Source organism: Urocampus carinirostris, chromosome 14 (assembly GCF_059441175.1).
Source record: "Urocampus carinirostris isolate Australia breed hairy pipefish chromosome 14, RoL_Ucar_1.0, whole genome shotgun sequence".
Taxonomy (NCBI): domain Eukaryota; kingdom Metazoa; phylum Chordata; class Actinopteri; order Syngnathiformes; family Syngnathidae; genus Urocampus; species Urocampus carinirostris.
The window spans coordinates 26,722,454-26,743,160 of NC_142362.1; the positions used below are offsets into that span (position 1 = coordinate 26,722,454).

At 39.2% G+C, this 20,707-nt stretch overlaps 1 protein-coding gene across 2 annotated transcripts; it reads left to right on the top strand.

The window, feature by feature from the left end:
• Window positions 1-1,737: 1,737 nt before the first annotated feature.
• upf3a (UPF3A regulator of nonsense mediated mRNA decay) lies at window positions 1,738-18,768 on the top strand. 2 transcript variants are annotated; one of them, XM_088353146.1, is made up of 10 exons: window positions 1,738-1,910; window positions 4,473-4,579; window positions 4,655-4,761; window positions 5,990-6,088; window positions 6,272-6,382; window positions 7,527-7,582; window positions 7,653-7,811; window positions 10,032-10,165; window positions 14,572-14,866; window positions 17,830-18,768. In XM_088353146.1, the coding sequence occupies exons 1-10, from the start codon at window positions 1,779-1,781 to the stop codon at window positions 18,016-18,018; spliced, it is 1,389 nt and encodes a 462-aa protein (XP_088209272.1). In that variant the 5' UTR covers window positions 1,738-1,778; the 3' UTR covers window positions 18,019-18,768. The 2 variants fall into 2 exon arrangements, with proteins under 2 accessions (XP_088209272.1, XP_088209273.1); XM_088353147.1 differs by having other exon boundaries at window positions 14,572-14,854.
• The last annotated feature ends 1,939 nt before the right edge of the window (window positions 18,769-20,707 follow it).

The window sequence follows — 20,707 nt, forward strand, 5'->3', positions numbered from 1 at the left end:
GTAATGTCTCCTAGTGCTGATTTGTAACAGGAAGAACATGCTGCTTTTCAAGTCAATGGAGATCACCTAACGTGCTCCGCAGTTTCCCTTTTACACACTAACCAATAGCAGTGTCAGCCCTACAAGACAACTACCTGCTCATCGGAGCCATTAGGGATTCAGTGTCTTTCCCAAGGACACTTCGACATATTTTTTATTCTACCATTGGGTAGCACTTTTTAATTTCCTTGTTCATTTTGCCTGTTTCAATGACGATTTTAATCTGAAGCCCATTACTTTTACCTTTCATCAATGAAACACACATGTGCATGTTTGGTACCTTAGTATTTCCCTGACATTTGGGAGTCTGGTCTGGCCTTTATGTGTAGCAAATGTACGTGTATGTGCTTGTGTTTTTGGACCCTGTGCTGGCTTCTCACAGTCCAGAACCTTGCATCTTAAAGGGACAATGTGTCATATTTAGCACCACCTACTGGTATAAATATATTATCCCTATTGATTTTAAAAAATGAGCCGAAATACATGCACCGTGATATAAACCTGCATTTTTAGAATTCTTGTAGGTTGCTAAATGTGTACTCATTTGACAGAAAATTGGGCTAACCTACTGGGAGCTGACAAATAATACGCACTTTCCGTTTAAAGAAATGAAAAGAGTTCATACAACTTTCTTTGATTAAAAAAAAAGCCTTTTAGACAACATGATGATTCGATTTGTAAACACCATTGATGGACGTTGTGCCTTGAATTTATTAATGAAAAGCAAGTGACACAATCTTATATTACGGGCGTGTCAAACATACCTTCCGTGGGCCGGATCTGGCTCGTTGGAGTTCATCCAGCCTGCTATACATTTCTGAGTATGTCAAAAAATGCAAGTCCCAGGCTTATTTATATCGAATGTTGTGATTTTTTTTTTTAAATAAATACAAACCAAGTGCTTCCACCAGCCGCTAGAGAACAGTAAAGGTGTCAGAGCTGACTTCCAATCAGTGTTTATGTTTAAAAGAATATTCTGCAGTATTTTCTCATATTTAGTAAGGACAGTTCAGTAGTTGGATATGTGTTATTTTGTATTTATTTTTATCAGAGCAGTGTGACGATGAAAGACAAACATGGGTTTATTCATAGCTCCTACTTGAGTTTGGTTATGTTTGTGATGGTTATGGTGAATTGGTTCGGATGTAAAGCTGAGCTGTATCTACTCAACCGTTTATATACACACACACACATATATTATATAAATTTTAGCACAGTCAATGCCAAACATGTAAATTATTCTTTTTCCGTTTTTTTATAAATGCATTGTGCTTAGAAAATGCCCCTTATCATCCGTGATTTTAATGTGTAAGGTCGGCTACAAATGTAAGCTAAATAATGAAGCTTGTTACTCACAAACAAACAAAGCTGGCGTTGACTTTTTTTTCTTACCCGACCCACCTCAGAACATAAAGTCTGGATCCAGCCCACGATCCTGAATTTGAAATATATGCCTTGTAATATTGTGATTTATATGTATCTAATGTACTGCGTTCTTTTTATTTTAATATATGAGCATTTTACATTATAGTAGTAGAGACAAGACTTGAAAACTTCACTTTATCAGGTGTTTAGGTAATGGTGAGTATGTCGATCATGGCACAAAATTATTGTTATTACAATTCACTAATTGTTCGAGAAGCGTTTTGTAAGTGCCATCCTCACGCGGTATTTGCCAGTCTTCTCGCGAGAGCTCTGTCGGGGCATTGCGCTATCTCGGCACCGAGAAATGGAGCGAGATGAGGTCTGATAAGGAGCAAATGACGACGTTCAAGGACGAAGACGTGGTGGAAATCAAGTTAAGCGAGAATTTGGGAGAACAGGACAGCACTCCCAAGCAGAAAGAAGAGAAAAAAGAGGTTTTCACGAAGGTACAATGCGCTCCAATACGCAAGCTTTTCTCGTATTGTTAACGTTGCTTGGGGAATCATAGCGGGCAAACGTGTTGCCTTTCAGCACCACGGACAGAGACTCAATTATTATTTTCAACCCATACAGTTATTAGATTACATAAGGTTGACTTATTATCTTGTGCGTATCCTCATTACAAACGTAATAGCTCGATTCTGATTTCCGATGATATCGTAAACAGTGTATGTACCAATGTTTGGTCTTACATCTGATTTTAGCAGGCTGACAGGAAAACAAAACACAAAATGATGCAAAATAAACACCCCGCCGCTAAAAAAAGAGAAATGTTGTTTAATATGTATTATCAAAAATATTCTTATTATTATTAAAATATCTTTTGTTATTATTATCATCCATCCATTATCTGCACCGCTTATCCTCAGTAGGGTCGCGGGGGTGCTGGAGCCCATCACAGTAATGTTCAGGCAGTGAGCAGGGGACACCTTGAACTGGTTGTCGGCCAGTCAAATGGCACACAAAGACAGACAACTCACTCGTTCATTCACACCTAAGGACAATTTGGATTTGGCCAATTAACAAGACATGTATGTTATTGGAATGTGGGAGGAAAATGGAGTGCCCAGAGGAAACCCACGCAAGCACAGGGAGAACATGCAAACTCTGCACAGGAAGACTGGTAGCTAGTAACCGCGGACACGGTAACCGCTCAGCTGCCAACAATTTTATTAGTAATATTTAAATTAGCATTCAAATAACTGTAAAATAAAATACAAAATGTATTTGAAATGAGCACTGTTATTTGCCATTCTCAAATAATAGTCATAAAGTATTGTATACATTTTATTATTATGGCAAAGAAAACGTTGATCAAATAGATTTTAAAGTGACAATATCCAAATAGTTGCTAAATTATCTACCATATCCAAATACCAATAGCAACAAGAAGAAGAAACATATTATAATAAGCAACATTGTCATTATGACTAAAATTAGTACCGGTAATCAAATTTTGAGGTCAAGTCAAGTCATGTTTATTTGTGTAGCTGCACAGACCACAGTCTATAGCAACTACAGACTATTATTACAGCATCCCCTGATCTAAAACCTAGTAAGAAAAAAATATTTGAAATGAACAGAATGATCTTCCATTTATGTTTTGTTCAGTTTGAACCAGTTGGTCTACCACCATATTCTGATTCAACTTGGTTCATGTTATGTTCAATTAGAACCAATTGGCATTCCTGTTGACATTCTACCAGTTTATTTTATTTCGTAGATCTTAGTGGTATTTTTTTTATTAATTAAAGGAAAAATAATTTTGATTTAAATGATCAATAATATAGTTTTCTTATTTTTTTACATTTATTTATCCATCCTTACTTAACTACATGTTGTCTAGCCAAGAGTGTATAAAGCTACGTTCCTACCCTCACCTAAGGTGGTGAGCTTTTGGTCACTTGAAAAAGACTCAGAGTTTAACTGCTGTTCCTCTGCATTGAGAGGAGCCCGTTAAGGTGGCTTGGGCATCAGATTCAGAGGCCTCCAAGAAGCCTCCCTGGTGAGGCGTTTCTGGCATGTTCTACGGAAAGGAGTTAAAGGGGGCCCAGCACTGACTGGAGAAAATATGCCCCCATTCCATTTTTTCCTCTTTCCACTCTGTTTTGTTAAGCTTTTTCCTCCCCTCTGTACTTCTTTGTTGAGGGGAAGAGTTCTCCAGGAATCAGGAATGTAGTTTCTGCTAACTATTTCATATCTGTGTGTAACTAAATTTGGTTTGATGATATGAAACTTTGTAAGTGATAAATATGCAAAAAAACATCAGGAAGGGGCAAATCATTTTTCACGGTACTGTAAAGTCTGAAGCAAAACAGAGTTTGACATGCCTAACCTACTGTACGTCTCTTGACTGGCATGGAAACCTTGCGATCTCATCAATTGACCTAGAAAAAGTAGCTGATACTGTAGCGCTTTCGGCTTCTCTACCAAGCCTGCTACTCACGCGATTCAACCCCAGATGAACAGATGTTGATGGATGTCTGAATGGATGGATACAAACCGAGGTTTTTTTTTATATGTAACATAGATTTTTAATACCCAGGAAAACAGCAAAATCCAGGATGACTTTTCACTTTCTTTACTTCTTAAGCTAGTAGTCTGTTAGTTTGTTTTTCCTAGTCACTCCCATTTGTTTTTGGTTTTTGTTCCTTTCCCAAAATCGAAAACCACATTGTGGTAAGTCCAAGACAAGGCTTTTAAGGCTGACTGATTAAAAGGTGAAGTTCATAAAGTTTAACTTACTTAATATTCCCTACGGTTTATATTCAAATAAGCTCTGGTGTTCCCTTAAACATAGCACTTTTATACCATTAACACACTTGCATTCCATATATGATAAATGAGAAAAGTAGCAACAAAACTATAATCTTAACATTTCCCAGTTTTTCCCAGTTTTTAAAACCAGGCCAGTCTTGAATCATATGACATACCTATAGGTTTAGCGTGTTTATTTAATATGCTTGTTGTAGTAAAAAAAAACTGTTATGTGTTTTTCAAATGGGCAGGTGGTCATACGAAGGCTCCCTCCACACTTGACCAAGGAACAGTTAGAAGAACAACTCAGTCCGCTTCCTTCTTTTGACTATTTTGAGTTCTTCCCTGCAGATCCAAGGTATCTCAACATTTAGCACACATATGCACGGTTGGTTGATCTTTTTGTTCATTATGTCATAATTTCTCTCCGTAGTCTGTACCCACATTTGTTCTCCAGAGCTTATATCAACTTTAAAAATCAAGAGGATATCATTTTGTTCCGGGATAGATTTGATGGCTATGTTTTCATTGACAACAAAGGTGAGTGACAATTTCTTCTTTCTGTTATGGTTTTTGGAGAATAGACACATGTGGGGGAAACAGGAACTGGAGGCAGGGGTTCCCAAAAAGAGGGATGGTATTTAATAACAGAATGAAGCTTAAAGTGACAAACAAGGGTTTACAAAACAACGAAATGTCCAAACAAAACAAAACTTGACAAAGTCCAAACCAAAAACAAAGGCAGAAACCGGAAATGAAAAAGGGAAGAAACAAAGTAACAAACTAACAAGTGGGCACTAAACCACTAACAAAATGACCAAAGAATAAAGCTGATACAAAATAAAAACTAACCTAGCGTGGCAGGAAAACCAAAATGACCTGAGTGCATGCGTTGTCCAAGATATATGTATAAGGGGTTAGTTAAATGGGGACAAGTGTGTAAATTTTGGACACACTTGTGCCCCAGTTTCTAAACCATTTGGCGCCCCCTGATGGAAGGAGACGCACCAGACCCTAACACTTACTTCTTTTCAAATAGGTTAGAATTAAGGTAATTATTTGAAAAAAATCAAGGCACAGCATATTTTGATAAAATGAAACTACAAAAAAGAATATCAAACTGTCATGATTACCGATGTGAATCACCTTTGCCCGCTCATTTGGCGCCAACCGCTGCGGGCTCTGATTGGCCCCCTGTTCCTATTCAAACCCAGTCCTGTTGTCAGTCCGTCTGCGAACCTCTGTTTGTACAAGGCAAGCCTTTTTTGACCCTGACTCCCGCCTGTCCCATTTTTGCTCCCGTTTTTCCACCTGCCCGTTCCTGATCTCCCTGTCTGTCTCCGGCTACGACCTGTTTTTGATCCCGGCCATGTCTGCTCTCATGTCCCGACTTACGACCCGTTTTTGATCCCGACTGCGTCTACTCTCCCGTCCTGGCTTACGACTCGTTTCCGGCCCCGACTAAGTTTTTGCTCTCCTTGTCCCGGCTACCGATTTGTTTTTCCGTCCCTGACACCGCCATCGCTCGCTACAGAAGATCCACTTCCGTAATCGGATCACAATCCGAGTACGGGAGCGACTTGCTTCCTGCATCCAGCGAACACCGGATCGCGGGCGCAGCCCTTCCTCTTTCTTTCAATAAAACTTGTGGTAAACCTTACACAATTAGGTCCTGATTCCGTTCTGGTCCTGACACAAACAAGTAAAAGGAAATGTAATATTTAATGCAGTCGCATTCTTTCTTATTTAATTTTTGACTTACAAATAGGTCAGGAGTTCCCTGCTGTGGTGGAGTTTGCCCCCTTCCAGAAGATCTCGAAAAAAAAGCTAAAAAAAAAGGATGCCAAAGCCGGAAGTATCGAGGAAGGTAAAGTCAGAGTGAATTTTCCGCATCAGATTATTTTATGCAGAAACGAGAAAAGTCATTAATGTGGTTTTGCACGGCAACCCATGATGCTGAAATCAAATATTAAACATTAAACAAAAAAATCCCGGTTGTACATCACGATCATATACTAAGCCCTTACTTTATTTTCACGTCTTCTTCCAGACCCGGAATATAAACGCTTCCTGGAGAATTACTCCTGTGATGAAGAGAAATCAATGGCCAACCCTGAAACTCTGCTTGGGGAAATCGAGGCCAAAACCAAGGAACTTATAGGTAAGCATATGAGTTATCGCCCTTAGGTGTCGGTAGATGGCTCATGGAAGTGAAATTAAAAAAAAAAAAAAATTCCACCACTATTCACTGATATTGAATCCCAAAAGCAACTTTTTCTGATTCCATTTTACAATTCTGCATGATAATTGAAACCATGTGCTGTATATTTTTTTCACCATTTGCTGTTACAAGTGGGATCCTGTAAGTCCTTTAATTGGTTCTCAACTGATCTGACTTCAGGACCCTTCATCCCACCCTAATTGCAACCCAGGACCCAAATCAAGGAAAAAATATCCACTTCTAAAATGTATTGAATCTAAAGGATTCTTCAATTTACCCAACAACTGGTAACCAAATGTTACCAAACCGTTACATTTTTCTTCTCATTTGTTTGCCCAACTGTTTGTGTTGGTGTTTATCCATCCATCTATTATATGCACAACTTATCCTCAGTAGGGTTGCGGGTGTGCTGGAGCCGCATCCAGCTATTTTCGGGCAGTGGGCAGGGGGACACCCTAAATTGGTTGCCAGCCAGTCGCAGGGCACACAAACAGACAACCATTTTCTCGCTCATTCACACCTAGGGATGATTTTAAACAGGCCAATTAACCTGAACATGCATGTTTTTGGAATGTGGGAGGATACCGGAGTGCCCGGAGGAAACCCACGCAGACATGCGGAGCACATGCAAACTCCAAACAAGAAGGTTTGATCCCATGACATCAGAATTGTGCCGCGCATTTGCTAACCACTGTGCTGCTGTGCTGCCCACGGGTGATTATGTTAAATAAAATAAAAGCTAACTTCTTGACTTACAGGTATTTCACAAAATGCACGTTTATACAACAGCTTATGTATTTTTGCTTATTTTTAAAATCAATACTGTTTTGTTTTTTAAACAAATTAAGTTATTTGAATACTACAGACTGTCCTTTTAACATAGTAATGATCTCAACTTGGAATCGTAAGTAGAGGTTCTAGGTGTGGTTATTTCAAAAACTCATTTTGTAATTTGAAGTTCTAAATTTGAGTCCAGAGAATACAGTGAGATAGCATTTACTAGATGATAACCAATGATTATCATTGTGAAAATCTAAACGTTTTTGAAATTTTCAATGCCAACCTAATCATTATTCAATTTTAGCCAAAAGGACAACACCCCTGTTGGAGTACATCAGAAACAAAAGAATGGAGAAACAGGTATAAAGAAGGTTAAATAATGACTTTTCCTCGGAAAGAAACACATGACAAAGCGCTGTTATCCTTACAGAGAATACGAGAGGAGAAGCGGGAAGAGCGGCGACGGCGAGAGTTTGAGAAGAAGCGGCAGCGCGAAGAGGAAAAACGGAAGCGACGAGAAGACGAACGGCGCAAACGCAAAGAGGCTGAGAAACAAAGGAAACTCTCTGACAAAGATATAAAAATCAAGGTAATAATTCACTCAAAATGAACGCAAGGCTCCCTGTAATTTTTCATGTGTCCAGACACGCAAGCTCTCTGAGCATGCTGAGAGCCATTGTGAGAAACATCAGGTGTGCATGCTATGGCTACACACCGGCAATTTGTATGAGTTTAATTTTAATGTAAATTAATTGGCCCACTCAAAGTGAAGGACGAAAAATCTTGTTTTTCATCTGTACTCTGTAAGACATGAGAGTCCTGTTTAGGTAATGTTAAGATCCTTCTTTAGCCTAGGTTGGGTACCAAAGACCACCCGGTTGTGGTCTGGGTTTGGGTCATGTTCTCAAAAATAAATGATACATATACACCTTTGTTACAACACGTAAAAATTGATTTTTTTGCAAATAACGAAATGACTTAAACCAGAATAAAATGGTAACCGGAGTGCGCTTGAGCAAAGAATGGAGTCAACACAAGGTAACAGTGGAATTAAAAGGTAGATGTATTTAAAAAAAGAAGGGTAACGAAACTCATACAAAACTCTTAGAACCAGGCCAAGGGAGTAGCGAAAGTATGGCAAACAAAATAAATTAAAACACCCAAGAAGGAAATCAGTTAAACAACAACTAACCTACCCTCAGTAACAGCAAGTCACTGACTCTACTGCTCTAAACAATAACGTACAAGGGTGGCATACCCCTACTAACCTGATTTGTTCCACAAAATAAATCCTACGTGTAGTATCTATAACGCCTTTGTCTGACCTGCCCCAGGGTCTGGCCTTACCAACATACCGCTCTGCATGTGGCTGATGAAATACAAATAAACAAAACATTCATACAGAAGTGAGTGAACAGCAAAAAAACAGGGTGCTTTTGTACTAATTAGGCAACAGCGAATGGTGAGGATGGAAGGGCAGAACCAGGAAATGAAGTAGCAGATCCACCAATGGCAGGACAGGGTACTGAAGACTTGTTATTAAAAAAACAAAAGGAAAACAAAGAGGGTGCCACCCAAAGGCAACACGTGCCATAACACCTTTCAGAGATGCTATTTTGTTATTTTTTTGTTCAAATATTTACATTTTTAGACATGTGATGCTGCCAGTGCTACAGTGCAAATTACTGTAAATTTGTAAAATGTCCAATTACTCTTTTTTTTTTCTTTTTTTTTTAGCATTTCTACTGCCCGTACATTTCAACTCTGCAGCAGCTTACTAACCTGCATGCGTGTACCGTCGTGTGTATGTTGGTCAACACACTTACATGGTCGATGCTATTATTGGCTACAAAGTTAGCACTATCTTTCACTGGCTGGAAACCTGTCACTCACCATGCAATAATGCAATTAATACATTTATTTATTTTTAAAAAATGTATACGCTGCATATATTTTCACGTGTGGAGGAATTTGAGACCATTGTGCAGGCACGCAATTTAGAGCATTGATTCTCAACTAGTCTGACTTCAGGACCCACCCTTAAGACAAGCTGCGAATCAAAAAGAAAAAAAAATCCGCTTCTTAAATGTATGGAACAGAGATAATTTAATACATTCATCTTTATTTCCAAAAACTAAATGACTAGCAAAACGACTTCAAGTACCGTATATACTTGCATATAAGACTACATTGCATATAAGCAACCCCCTAAAACTGTTTTGCAATAGCCACACACTAAATGAAAAATACTCTAATGCGTGTACCCAAACATGGAAAAATATTTTATCATGTAATTAATAAGGATTAATATACTGTTAAAATGCTAAAAATATAACCATTTACAGTACCTTCTTGCAGCACTTCAATGGCAGACACTCGTACACCATTTTTAGATTTCACAATTGTTCCTTCTTTAACGCTCTTTCACTCATTCTTTCATACTTTGATCATGGTTGTCACTGCTTTCTAGTTTTCCTTCCACTTATAACTAACTTTCTTGGGACGCAGTATTGTGGGAAGAAAAATAAAATAAAATCAACAAAATCACAATAAAATGAGATGTGATCCCCTCAAATGCGCCAATTGACTGAACAATAAAAAGAGATCAAGCAGGGCATTATCTCCATCTATTGTTGAGAAATTAAATTTGATCTTTCGTTTTGTCTTCTTCTTAGCAGTTTCCAAGGCAAAGGCCCACAATCCAATAAAAACTGTTCCGGAACCCACTTTTGTGTCTTGACCCACCAGTTGAGAAACACTGGCTTCGAGGAAACATTGCTCTTGAATTAACTTTCTGTCTCTTCATCAGCTGCTGAAGAAGAGTGACAGGGACGATGATGTGGACTCGGACCGCATGAAGGACAAAAGTGAGGTCGGAGAAGTAGAGAGGGGGAAATGGGACAAATCAGGTGGACAGATGAAGATGAAGGAGTCCAAGGAAAAGTAAGGACCGTCCAATCACTTCACTAGCCATGCATTTTCTATGCCACTTATCCTCAGTTGGGTACCAAAGACCAGGAGCCATCCTTTCGGACTTTTAGTGAAATGTTTCCTCACAGACAGGCATAATAAATCAAACATGCACAAAGGGAGTTCACAGTCTTAGACTTCAGTTTAGCTTAGCACATTCTGGCTGCTGCAGTGACATGGGGTGAAGTTCTTATCCGGTGAGGAACAATCAGATATACATATAAATGAACCTACATTTTATTTATCATTTCACTGGCACAGCACGTAAGCAATGTACATGCTGTAGCATAGAAAACATGTTTTATTATGTTACCTTAACTTATAAATGCAGTCTAAGCGCTGCTCTTTTTGAATAAAAGTATCAGTAGATAGATGATCCTCCATTATGAAATAAAGGCCATGCAACGAGAAAAAAAGACTGGATGGCTCGACTTGCTGTTCACTTTTCAATACTATCACTAACTTCATTGGTTGGAGTTGTGGTGTCCGCCAAACCAGAATCTTTATGCTCACTATCGCCCTCTGCCATGGGCAAGATAATTGCGTACGTTCACTCTGCATCTGTAGACGGTCAGTACAGTAGTACGATATAATGTGAAAATTCAGTTATTTTGAAAAATAAAATCCCCAAATTGTGATGTCAAATGAGAAAGAAACTTTGAGACTGAATACATTCATGTTAAGGTTGTAGCAGTTGACGGTTGGCAGAACCCTCTGCAAAACGTGAAAATCCACAAAGTAGCGACTCTCCTTTGTAAAAGCCCCCAAGGGTCAAACATACCTTGAGATGACATACTTATCGACTAAGACTATACGACTGTAACAAAATATCTATAGAACTTCAAATGAAAACATGGAACACAGGATTGCAGTTGAATGAATGGTCTTTTTTGTCGTTATACTGTATTTTGAATGTTACTTACTTTCCTGACTGTACGTCACTGGGAAGCACAACAAGGATGATTTGGAGACTATACCAAATATGTTTTTTTCTTAATACCCACAATAGCCAATGTACATCAAGTGTTCATTAAGGTTACTGGAGTTTATTGTAACCCAAAATGCACGCAATTCCCATATGTTGAAAACCATTACATTCGGCTATGTAAAGAGATTTAAATAACATAAGGTCCAGTTGGGCAGCACGGCGGCGCGGTGGTTAGCGCTTGTGCGGCACAGTTCATGTCATGGGAACCTATCGTGGTTTCAAATCCAGCTCCAGACTTCCTGTGCGGAGTCTGTATGTTCTCCCCGTGCTTGCGTGGGTTTCCTCCGGGCACTCCAGTTTCCTCCCACGTTCTAAAAACATGCATTTCAGGTGGATTGGCCGGACCAAATTGTCCCTAGGTGTGAATGAGCGAATGAGTTCTCTGTCCCTGTGTGCCCTGCGATTGGCTGGCAACCAGTTCAGAGTGTCCCCTGCCCACTGCCCGGAGATGGCTGGAATGGGCTCCAGGTGCATGCTACACCTAAACAGATCACTATGAAATGTGTATAAGTGCAAGGATTACGTATCACGTATGGAATTTATTATGGGCCATGCAAAAAATATTTGATCTTTTCATCATTATAAGATCCAAAATGTTGTTAATGCAAAACCATAAATATGTATGACAATACCCCAACTCCATTTTACATATATTTTTTGTTATGCCACTTCTGTAAAGAGAAAAACGGTTGGTTGGTTGGTTGGTTGCTTGCTTGCTTGCTTGCTTGTTTGGTTGGATCCCTAAACCACTAGGGTTGTAGGGCACTATTTCTTGTTGTGTGTCTTGGGTAAGTACAGCCCTCTCCATACAATATGTAAAAAGGAAGTACAGTGAGACTTTATTGATTCCACCGAGGGGAAATTCATTTGTTATAGCAGTAAAAGAAGGCAGAAGAAGATATTTTAAAGGCATGCTATGTGCTGAAAATCAAGCATTATCAAATCAATGGGACGGAAGAACATAAAGGTTATAAAGAGAAAGTCTCCGGAGTGTAAAAAAAAGTTAAAAAAACTGCAAAGATGTTGTTATTGTCTCTGCTTGAATGTGTGTGTATGTCAGTTTTGGCTATTAAACTAATTTAGTGCCCGATTTTTGTCGGAAGAATTGATCCGAGCTTTACCAATTTCTCCCCTGGAGGCCAAAACTATGGGGCCGTGGAAACCGTCGGCCGTGATCGATACCTCACTTATTAGTGTTTGTGTTAGTTTTTAACAGAATCTGCAGTTACCATACCTTGCTGCAATCACAGCCATAAGTCTGAAATAGTTGCCCATTCTGTCTTACAAAACCGTTCAATTTAGTTTCATGGCCATCGATTTCTGCGCAGCATATTTCAGATCTTTCAACAAATGCACAATACGATTAAGGTCTAGACTATGGACATTCTAACACATTTGTTTGTTAGTTTTAAACCATTCTATTGTAGATTTTGCTTTCTGTAAAATGTTATGTTCCTGTTTTATTAACTTTTCTAAAATAACAATTGATCATGTCGTTACTATGTTAATACCAGGTTAATTATTAAAATTACGGTTAAATGAGTCAGTCAACCAATAAAAAAAAAATACTAGACAAACACAATGACGCAGCACTGGTGAGCTATTTTTAGAACAGGTCTGCAGAGACCTCAACTGTCCTGAGGGGGCATCCTGGTGCCCGCAGGCACCACGTTGGAGACCCCGGGTTTACAGGGCATCCAGGTTATGGTACATTTGCAGGGGTTTTCTGCCCTCTCCATTTTGATATTATTGCTCGCCTGTAAGGCTTTTACATCCGGCCCTCCAAACCAAACTGGTCAAAATATCACAACAGTAGAAAATAAATTACTACTAATAAAAACAAAGAAGATTGGAGTAGAAGTTGCTCATGGGATAAAAACCTTAACAAGCCCTTTAACTAGGCATGTCAAACTTGCAGCCCGCGGGCCGTATCCGGGCTGTCGGATGATTCATTCCAGCCGGCTGTAAATTTTTGAGTATGTCAAAAAAAGAACAAGTATCTAACACATATCCATCAAAAGTTAGGATTCTTTTTAAATAAATACAAATCACATGCTCATTCCTGCCACTTGAGAGCAGCAAAATTGTAAAAGCCATGTCATGTTTATTTGTTTAGCCCTTAATCACAAGTAGTCTCAAAGGGCTGCGCAGACCACAGATTATTGCAAACTACTGACTATCATTACACCATTCCCTGATCTAAAACCTAGATGAGGGCATGGAAAAACTCAAAAACCTAAGCATGAGGAAAATGAAGAATCCTTGAGAAGGGACCACACGTCACCTTTCCAGGATGACCAGACTGCAATGGGTGTTGCATTAACAAACAATATATTTAAAAAGTACAAAATAATTAAAGTGTAATATGAAATTTAAAAATAAATAAATAAATAAATATATATATATATATATATATATATATATATATATATATATATATATATATATATATATATATATATATATAAAATAGAGGGTAGCACAGCAGCACAGTGGTTAGCGCGTGTGCGTTACAGTCCTGAGGTCATGGGATCAAACCTTCCTGTATGTACTTCGCATGTTCCCCCGCGCTAGCGTGGGTTTCCTCCGGGCACTCCGGTTTCCTCCCACATTCCAAAAACATGCATGTCAGGTTTATTGGCAGGTCCAAATTGTCCCTAAGTATGAATGAGCGAGTGAGTTGTCTGACTGTGCGCCCTGCGACTGGCTGGCAACCAGGGTTTCGTCTGCCCACTGCCCGAAGATAGCCGGGATGGGCTCCAGCACCCCCGCGACCCTACTGAGGATAGGCGGTGCAGATAATGGATGAATGGATGGATATAAAAATGATGACCAGGTTTGCCATTGACGTAGCATTAACAAACAATACACAGACATTGTCCACATTAAATATAGGTCATTTATTAGCTATGCAATATAAGTGTGTTTTAAGCCTAGATTTAAACAGTATAACAGCTCCCTTCCAGTCTAGTTTCATGTTAAAGACAATATTGTGCAGTGTTTTCTAGGGATTGGAAAGCACAGCATAGCAGTTTTGTATTTTTATTTATTTCAAAGCACTATGACAATTGAGGCAAAGACATTTTATTCATAGCCCTATATATCTTATACGGTGTGTTGCTTTGGCTTTCGCAAACATTAAAATTGGAAAGTCACAGAGAAGATAACTACTGCTTTTAATATATCTCCGAGCCAGATCTATTCATGAAAAGAGGCATATCTGGCTCACTTGCCATACGTTCCCGACCCTCGGCGTAAAGTTTTTGCTAACACCTGCTATTGGTCCTCGGCCAAACGAATTGTTTATACCACAGTTAGCTAGGGATGGACTCTGTCTCATCCAAAAAGGTTTCAAAATTCCATGCTACAGTATCTCCAATGCTTTCACCAGAGGTCAGCCCGAGAGCGACAAGGAGCAGCAGTTCTGCCGCAGGCAGCGAGACAAGGAGCACCGGGGCAAAGAGGAGGACAGGAAGCGCCAGAGGCACCACTATGACTTTGACAAGTTTGCGCGGCGCAAAGATGAGACCAAGTGGGGCAAAGGCTACTGCCAGGACCGTGCCAAAAAGGAAGGCCATCACCATACTTACTCCTTCTGCCCTGATGGCGGCGACAAGCAGATGAAAGAGGACAGGGAAGAGCAGGCAAATAGGAAGGAGCGCCTCCGAAACAAGGTGAGCGAGAAGGTGAGCATGCGAGGGATTCATCTGATCTTTTTTTTTAACTAACGAATTGTACAGCATGAGACATATACCATAAATTCTGGACCACAGAGCGCATCTGATTAAAAGACACATTCTCATACTTAAAAGTGAAACTCAATTTTGTCTTTGTACCTGATTTAAAGACTTAAACCGCCATAAAAATGAACTAAGTTATGTCCATTTCTTACATTTTAAGCCGTTTCACACTTGGTGTCATACGCATCGGGAATTAGTCACGCATGTTTTCAGCTGCGTCGTTTTTCAGTTCTAAGTTGTTAACGTGTTACTGGATCGTTTCACCTTTTAAGATGGCTGTCACGGAATGGAAGGGGTGACCGGACCAGAACGGAGGCAGGAGGCAGGAAGGGAGAACTCAATTGCGTGACGATCCAAAACTTTTATTTACCAAAATAAAAGTTGTCCATAACTCAGGGACAAGACAGAACAAACAGGTTTTAACAAAACGTGCAAACACAGGCTTCTTCCAACTCAACAAAACAGGACAAGGCATAACAGAACGGACAATGTGTATATAATGAGCCAGCACCCGCAAAGCCCACAATCCAGCCTTAAATAGCAGACACACGATTAGTTGAACTGCTTCAGCTGGTGCCCAGGGGGCGGGGCAGACCGGTCGCCAAGGCGACCATGACAATGGCGGTGACAAATATGAGCACATATTCACTATTGCGCCAAAAGTAAGCGTGGATGAGGGCTGCGTAGCGTAAAATGGGAGCTCCATAAAATTCTACACAACAGTGCCAGGGCAACCATAATATGGAGAATAGTGCAAGAGTGTAACAAAGATGTGGAAGTCATTTTTGTTTCGTCGTTGGTGGTTTCTGCAGAACCGGATCAAATTACATTCACTTGTTAGCGTTCCTCGAAGATTAAAGGAAACTTCAGCGACCTGACATTGAAACAGTCACAAATGATACGGAAATTGAAGTATAACTTTTTTTTATAGATAACTTCCCTGCTGTTCAATTTGGATTCATAAATTGAATACTTGGTTTGTAAGTAAAAATGTTTTAAATATATCATGAGTATGTTGTACGTATTCTATAAAGTACTATCGGAAGTAGGGTTCAATCGACACAGTTAAACACTAAAAAATAATTTTTCTTGAAAATCACAATGACCAAGCACTGGTGAGCTATTTTCACAACCAGTCCACAGGCTTTTCAGCTGTCCTTAGGGGGCTAACGGGTGCCTTCGCGCAAAATGTTGGCGACTGCTTGTGTAGTGAAACCGAAAATGAGTGCAAAAAAGCACAAGTAAGAATACAAACCATGGAAACTCAAAGTGACTATTAAGCACCATTTTTCTCAGATTATTTTTGGCCAGCCTTTAGCAAGGTTTTTGGGTAGCAGCAAGATGATGGATAATTATGTCTGCTTCCAATAGGTGAGGCTCATGTTATGAAGAAACATCTCGACATGCACGTTTATATAATATTTCATTTATTTTTGCTCATTTTTAAAATACATATGTATACATTTTATCAATGAAGTCTAACACTGTTCCTTTAAGTCTAGCTTCAGTAAAAATCAACCATGGCACTCATGTAGCAGATATAATTTTTCCCACAGCTTTCCTATCTGTTGTAATGTCTTAGTGCAAGGGTACTGACACTTTTTAGGTGAGGGCTACTTACTAAATGACCAGGTCAAAATGATCCACCCACTTAAAAAAAAATGGAGATTCAAAAGTAGTCTTCCATTAAAAAAGTGTCCCAAGTAGTGGAATTAAATGCCCACAATAGTTCTAAATAAATCAAATTTGTTTAAACTCAATAAAACATACGTAAAACAATGGTTGATTTGCAGTAAGAATAAACTCCATGATGCCTCAATTCAAATCAGTCTTTTTTTTCGTTGCCAATGTTTTTGTCCAATGATAGTGCAAATGGATTAATTGAAAAACATTAAATACCATCCATCCATCCATTATCTGCACCGCTAATCCTCAGTAGGGTTGCGGGGGTGCTGGAGCCCATCCCAGCGATCTTGGGGCAGTGGGCAAGGGACACCGTGAACTGGTTGCCAGCCAGTCGCAGGGCACACAGAGACAGACAACTCATCCGCTCGGTCACACTTAGGGACAATTTGGACCGGCCAATAAACCTGACATGCATGTCTTTGGAATGTGGGAGGAAACCGGAGTGCCCGGAGGAATCCCACGCATGCACGGGCAGAACATTTAAATTCCACCCAGGAAGGTTCGTATATGCGCTCACCACTGCGCCGCCGTGCTGCCCAACAAACATTAAATACGTAGTACTTAATTTTGGCAAATACAGTACCTATATTTGTGATTAATAATCAAAATTCCAACATACAGTATACTCAAGAAGTAAAATAATTAACATTATCTGTACTTTATTTATTTGTAAAGCATTTTGATAAACCCCATTGGAATGTATTTTACAATATGTCTTTTACGTTCTTCCGTCCCATTGATATCTATCTACCATGGTCATATCCCTCGAGGGGAGTGACCGACAGCAAGACAAACACATACAAAAAAAACAAAGAAAACAAAGCAGATAAAAAGGGGAAAACGTAGCACGATATGTAAATGTAACTATTACATTTCATGTGAACTCTCAATTATGAAATAATTAATCATTAAAGACATTTATAATTGTAATAAATTACACCTTTTATCAACAACATTTGGAGTTCTTTGATCTGTTACTGCAGCATGAGCAACATTGACGTTCATGCTTACGCTGCATTTGACCACTAGATAGCAGCTTATCCCAAAAAATACACCGCACTAAATACACTTTTCCGTGATTTACCAGTACTACCTCTGATCTACTTAACGAACAATCCAATGAGCCCCCCCAAAAAAACAACGGAAAAGTTGTTACTGATTAAGAATACCCCATGCATAATTCGTTATAATTCAACCCTCCTGTCTGCAACTACCATCTGCAGGACCGCCCGGCCATGCAACTCTACCAGCCTGGTGCCCGAAACCGCAAAGGAAACAACTCAACTGGCAAAGGCCATGACTGCATGGCAGTGGGGCACCTACCCGAGGGCGAGGCAGGAGATTGCTTCGAGGTGCTCGCCATGACCACGTTGCAGGACAAACTGTACCATGATATCACTGATGAGCACTAGTAAAGCCAAGAGGAATTGCAAACAATCACTATTGTATATATTTTTTCATCCAGTCAAGTTACAGTGCCTCGTGAAAGTATTGCCCCCCCCAAAAAACCTTTTGCCCACATTGCCACATTTCAGGCTTCTAACTTAAAGCTACAAAGCTAGAATTGTTTTTTTTAGAATCAGCAAAATGTGAGACACAATCATGAAGTCGAATCAATTTTTTTCAACAGTTTATATTATATTTACGACAGAAAATTAAAAAGTAAGTTTTCAAAAACAATGCACAATGTTCTCTTAGCTCAGCCAACGCACTCCGAAAGTTCCCTGATGACTTTAAATAATCCAATGTCTACCTAAATGACTAACAATGACAAATAGAGTGCACCTGTGTGTCATTAATTCTGTTTAAATGCACCTGAACAGACAGCATTATAAAGGATTAGGACAGCATACAACCAAAGAACACACCAAGGAATAAAGTTGTCTACAAGTTCAAAGCAAGAATGGGATACAAGAAAATGTTATAACATTTACGCATCTCCCAGAGCACTGTGCGAGCAACAAAAAACTGGAGAGAGCATAATATCACCGCAAACCTACCAAGGCCTGGCCGTCCTTCTAAACTTTAGGCCCAAACATGGAGAAAACTAATCAGAGAAGCAACCAATAGTCCCATAATCACATTGGATGAGATTATCCAAATGGCATTCAGGTAAACGCAGCTGAGTTGGGACCATATAGATAGATAGATAGATATATAGATAGATAGATAGATAGATAGATAGATAGATAGATAGATAGATAGATACTTTGTGCATAAGACTACGATTACTCGTACTACTCATAAATATGCCCTTTATGGGAAAGTGAAAAGAAAAAATCATTTCTGAACGAATACCATAAAAATGCCCGTTTGACGTTTGCAAAAAGCCACATGGAAGACACAAATAACATTTGGAACAAGCTGTTCTAGTCAGAAAAAAAAAATCAACTTATTGGATGAATACAAAGCTTTACGTTTTGCATGAAAGAGTAACACTGTACATCACCCTGAAAACACCACCCTTACCGTCAAACGCGGTGGTAGAATCATGCTCTGGTGTTACTTTTCTTACCCAGGGGCTGGGAAGATCATTAGAGTTGCTCCAAAAAATGGATGGAGCCAAATGCAGGTTGATAGTGCAAGAGACCTAAGTTTGGGGCGCAGGCTCATCTTCTAACAGGATCACGATCCTCAACATAAGGCAAAATCTACAATGGAATGCATTGTAACTAACAGTATAAAGGTATTCAATGGACAACATCCAGATCTCAATCCTATCGAGCACTTGTGGAAAAATCTGTGCACAAACGATCAGGTTAAACCTCACGGAACTTGAACTGTTTTGTAAGGAAGAATGGGCAAATATTTCTGTTTCAGGATGTGCCAAACTTACAGAGCCCTACCCAAAAAGTCTTTGCAGAGATCACAGCAAAATGAGGTTATTAACTGAAAGGGAGCCTATAATTTTTCAACGTCTACTTTTCATTTTTGCAAGATATGAAGTGTTGATATTAAATGTTGGATACATTTGTTTTCTTTTCACAATTGTGTCTCACATGTTGTAGATTCTTAGAAAATATTTTGAGTTTTGTATCTATAAGTATGATGTTGATAAGTTCCTGGGTGTCCGATACTTTTGCAAGGCACTATACACTGTGATCTTTATTAATGGCATATGGGAGTTTCATTATAGGATGGAAATAATGGGGCGCAAAGTTTAACTTTATTACATAATGTGTGGAAAACTATGACCTTAAATTATTCTTGTGTTTCGAATGGAAGCTGTGAAACGCTTATATTATCTTAAAAGTACTGAATAAGGTAGAACATATAATGTCACTCTTTCTATTTAATCAGGGGTGTCAAACTCCAAGAAGGGCCACATGAGCGCATCGGCTGTCCTAATAAGGCCTAATGTAATGTATAAATGATATGTACAATACATATAACTACTCCTTCATGGAAAATAACTTTATTATTTATTCAAGTCACAAACATTCAGTTGCATTGGAAAATTGTCGTTACACGTCTGTATTATATATAACAACATAACAAAATCTTCTTGAACATTTTTAGAATGATTTATATTTCAATTCCTTAGGTGCCTCTTGGTGGGTATCGTAGTCGACAGGCATTTTGGGAAATGCAGTTCTTAGTGAAAGCAATTTTTTGACCCATTCATATTTCATATGTTAAGCTCTCGCGGGCCATATAAAATGATGTGGCGGGCCACATTTGGCCCCTGGGTAATAAGTTTGACACGTGTGTGTTAAGTCATCAAGAGCAGCACCATCATCATCATGTATATTTCTATGAGGAACTTACAAGTATTTTGTTCTCATCTTCTGTGGATACCTTCATGTTTATGAGCTTTTGGACAATGTGATGGTCAAGTCATTCCTTCCCCTTCATGCCTTATCTCAATGTACTTTGCACATGTGGAAATAAATCATGGTTTGTATGGGTTCTTGAAATCCTTGAAAAGGCTTGAATTTTAATGTGTTTTCAAGGTCTGAAACGTGCTTGAAGTTTGGGAATTTTAGTGCTTGTAAATGCTTGAAATTGTTGCCAAAATTGTTTCCCGGCACTCTGATTTAATAGATCACGCATTATCCATCCATCTATCCATCCATTATCTGCACGGCTTATCCTCAGTAG

Bases quoted from the DNA above. Each gene is read 5' to 3' on its own strand.
- upf3a (XM_088353146.1), top strand. From the start codon at position 1,779: ATGAGGTCTGATAAGGAGCAAATGACGACGTTCAAGGACGAAGACGTG. The intron at 10,166-14,571 runs GTAAGGACCGTC...TGCTTTCACCAG, and splicing joins ATGAAGGAGTCCAAGGAAAA to AGGTCAGCCCGAGAGCGACA. The intron at 14,867-17,829 runs GTGAGCATGCGA...TACCATCTGCAG, and splicing joins GAAACAAGGTGAGCGAGAAG to GACCGCCCGGCCATGCAACT.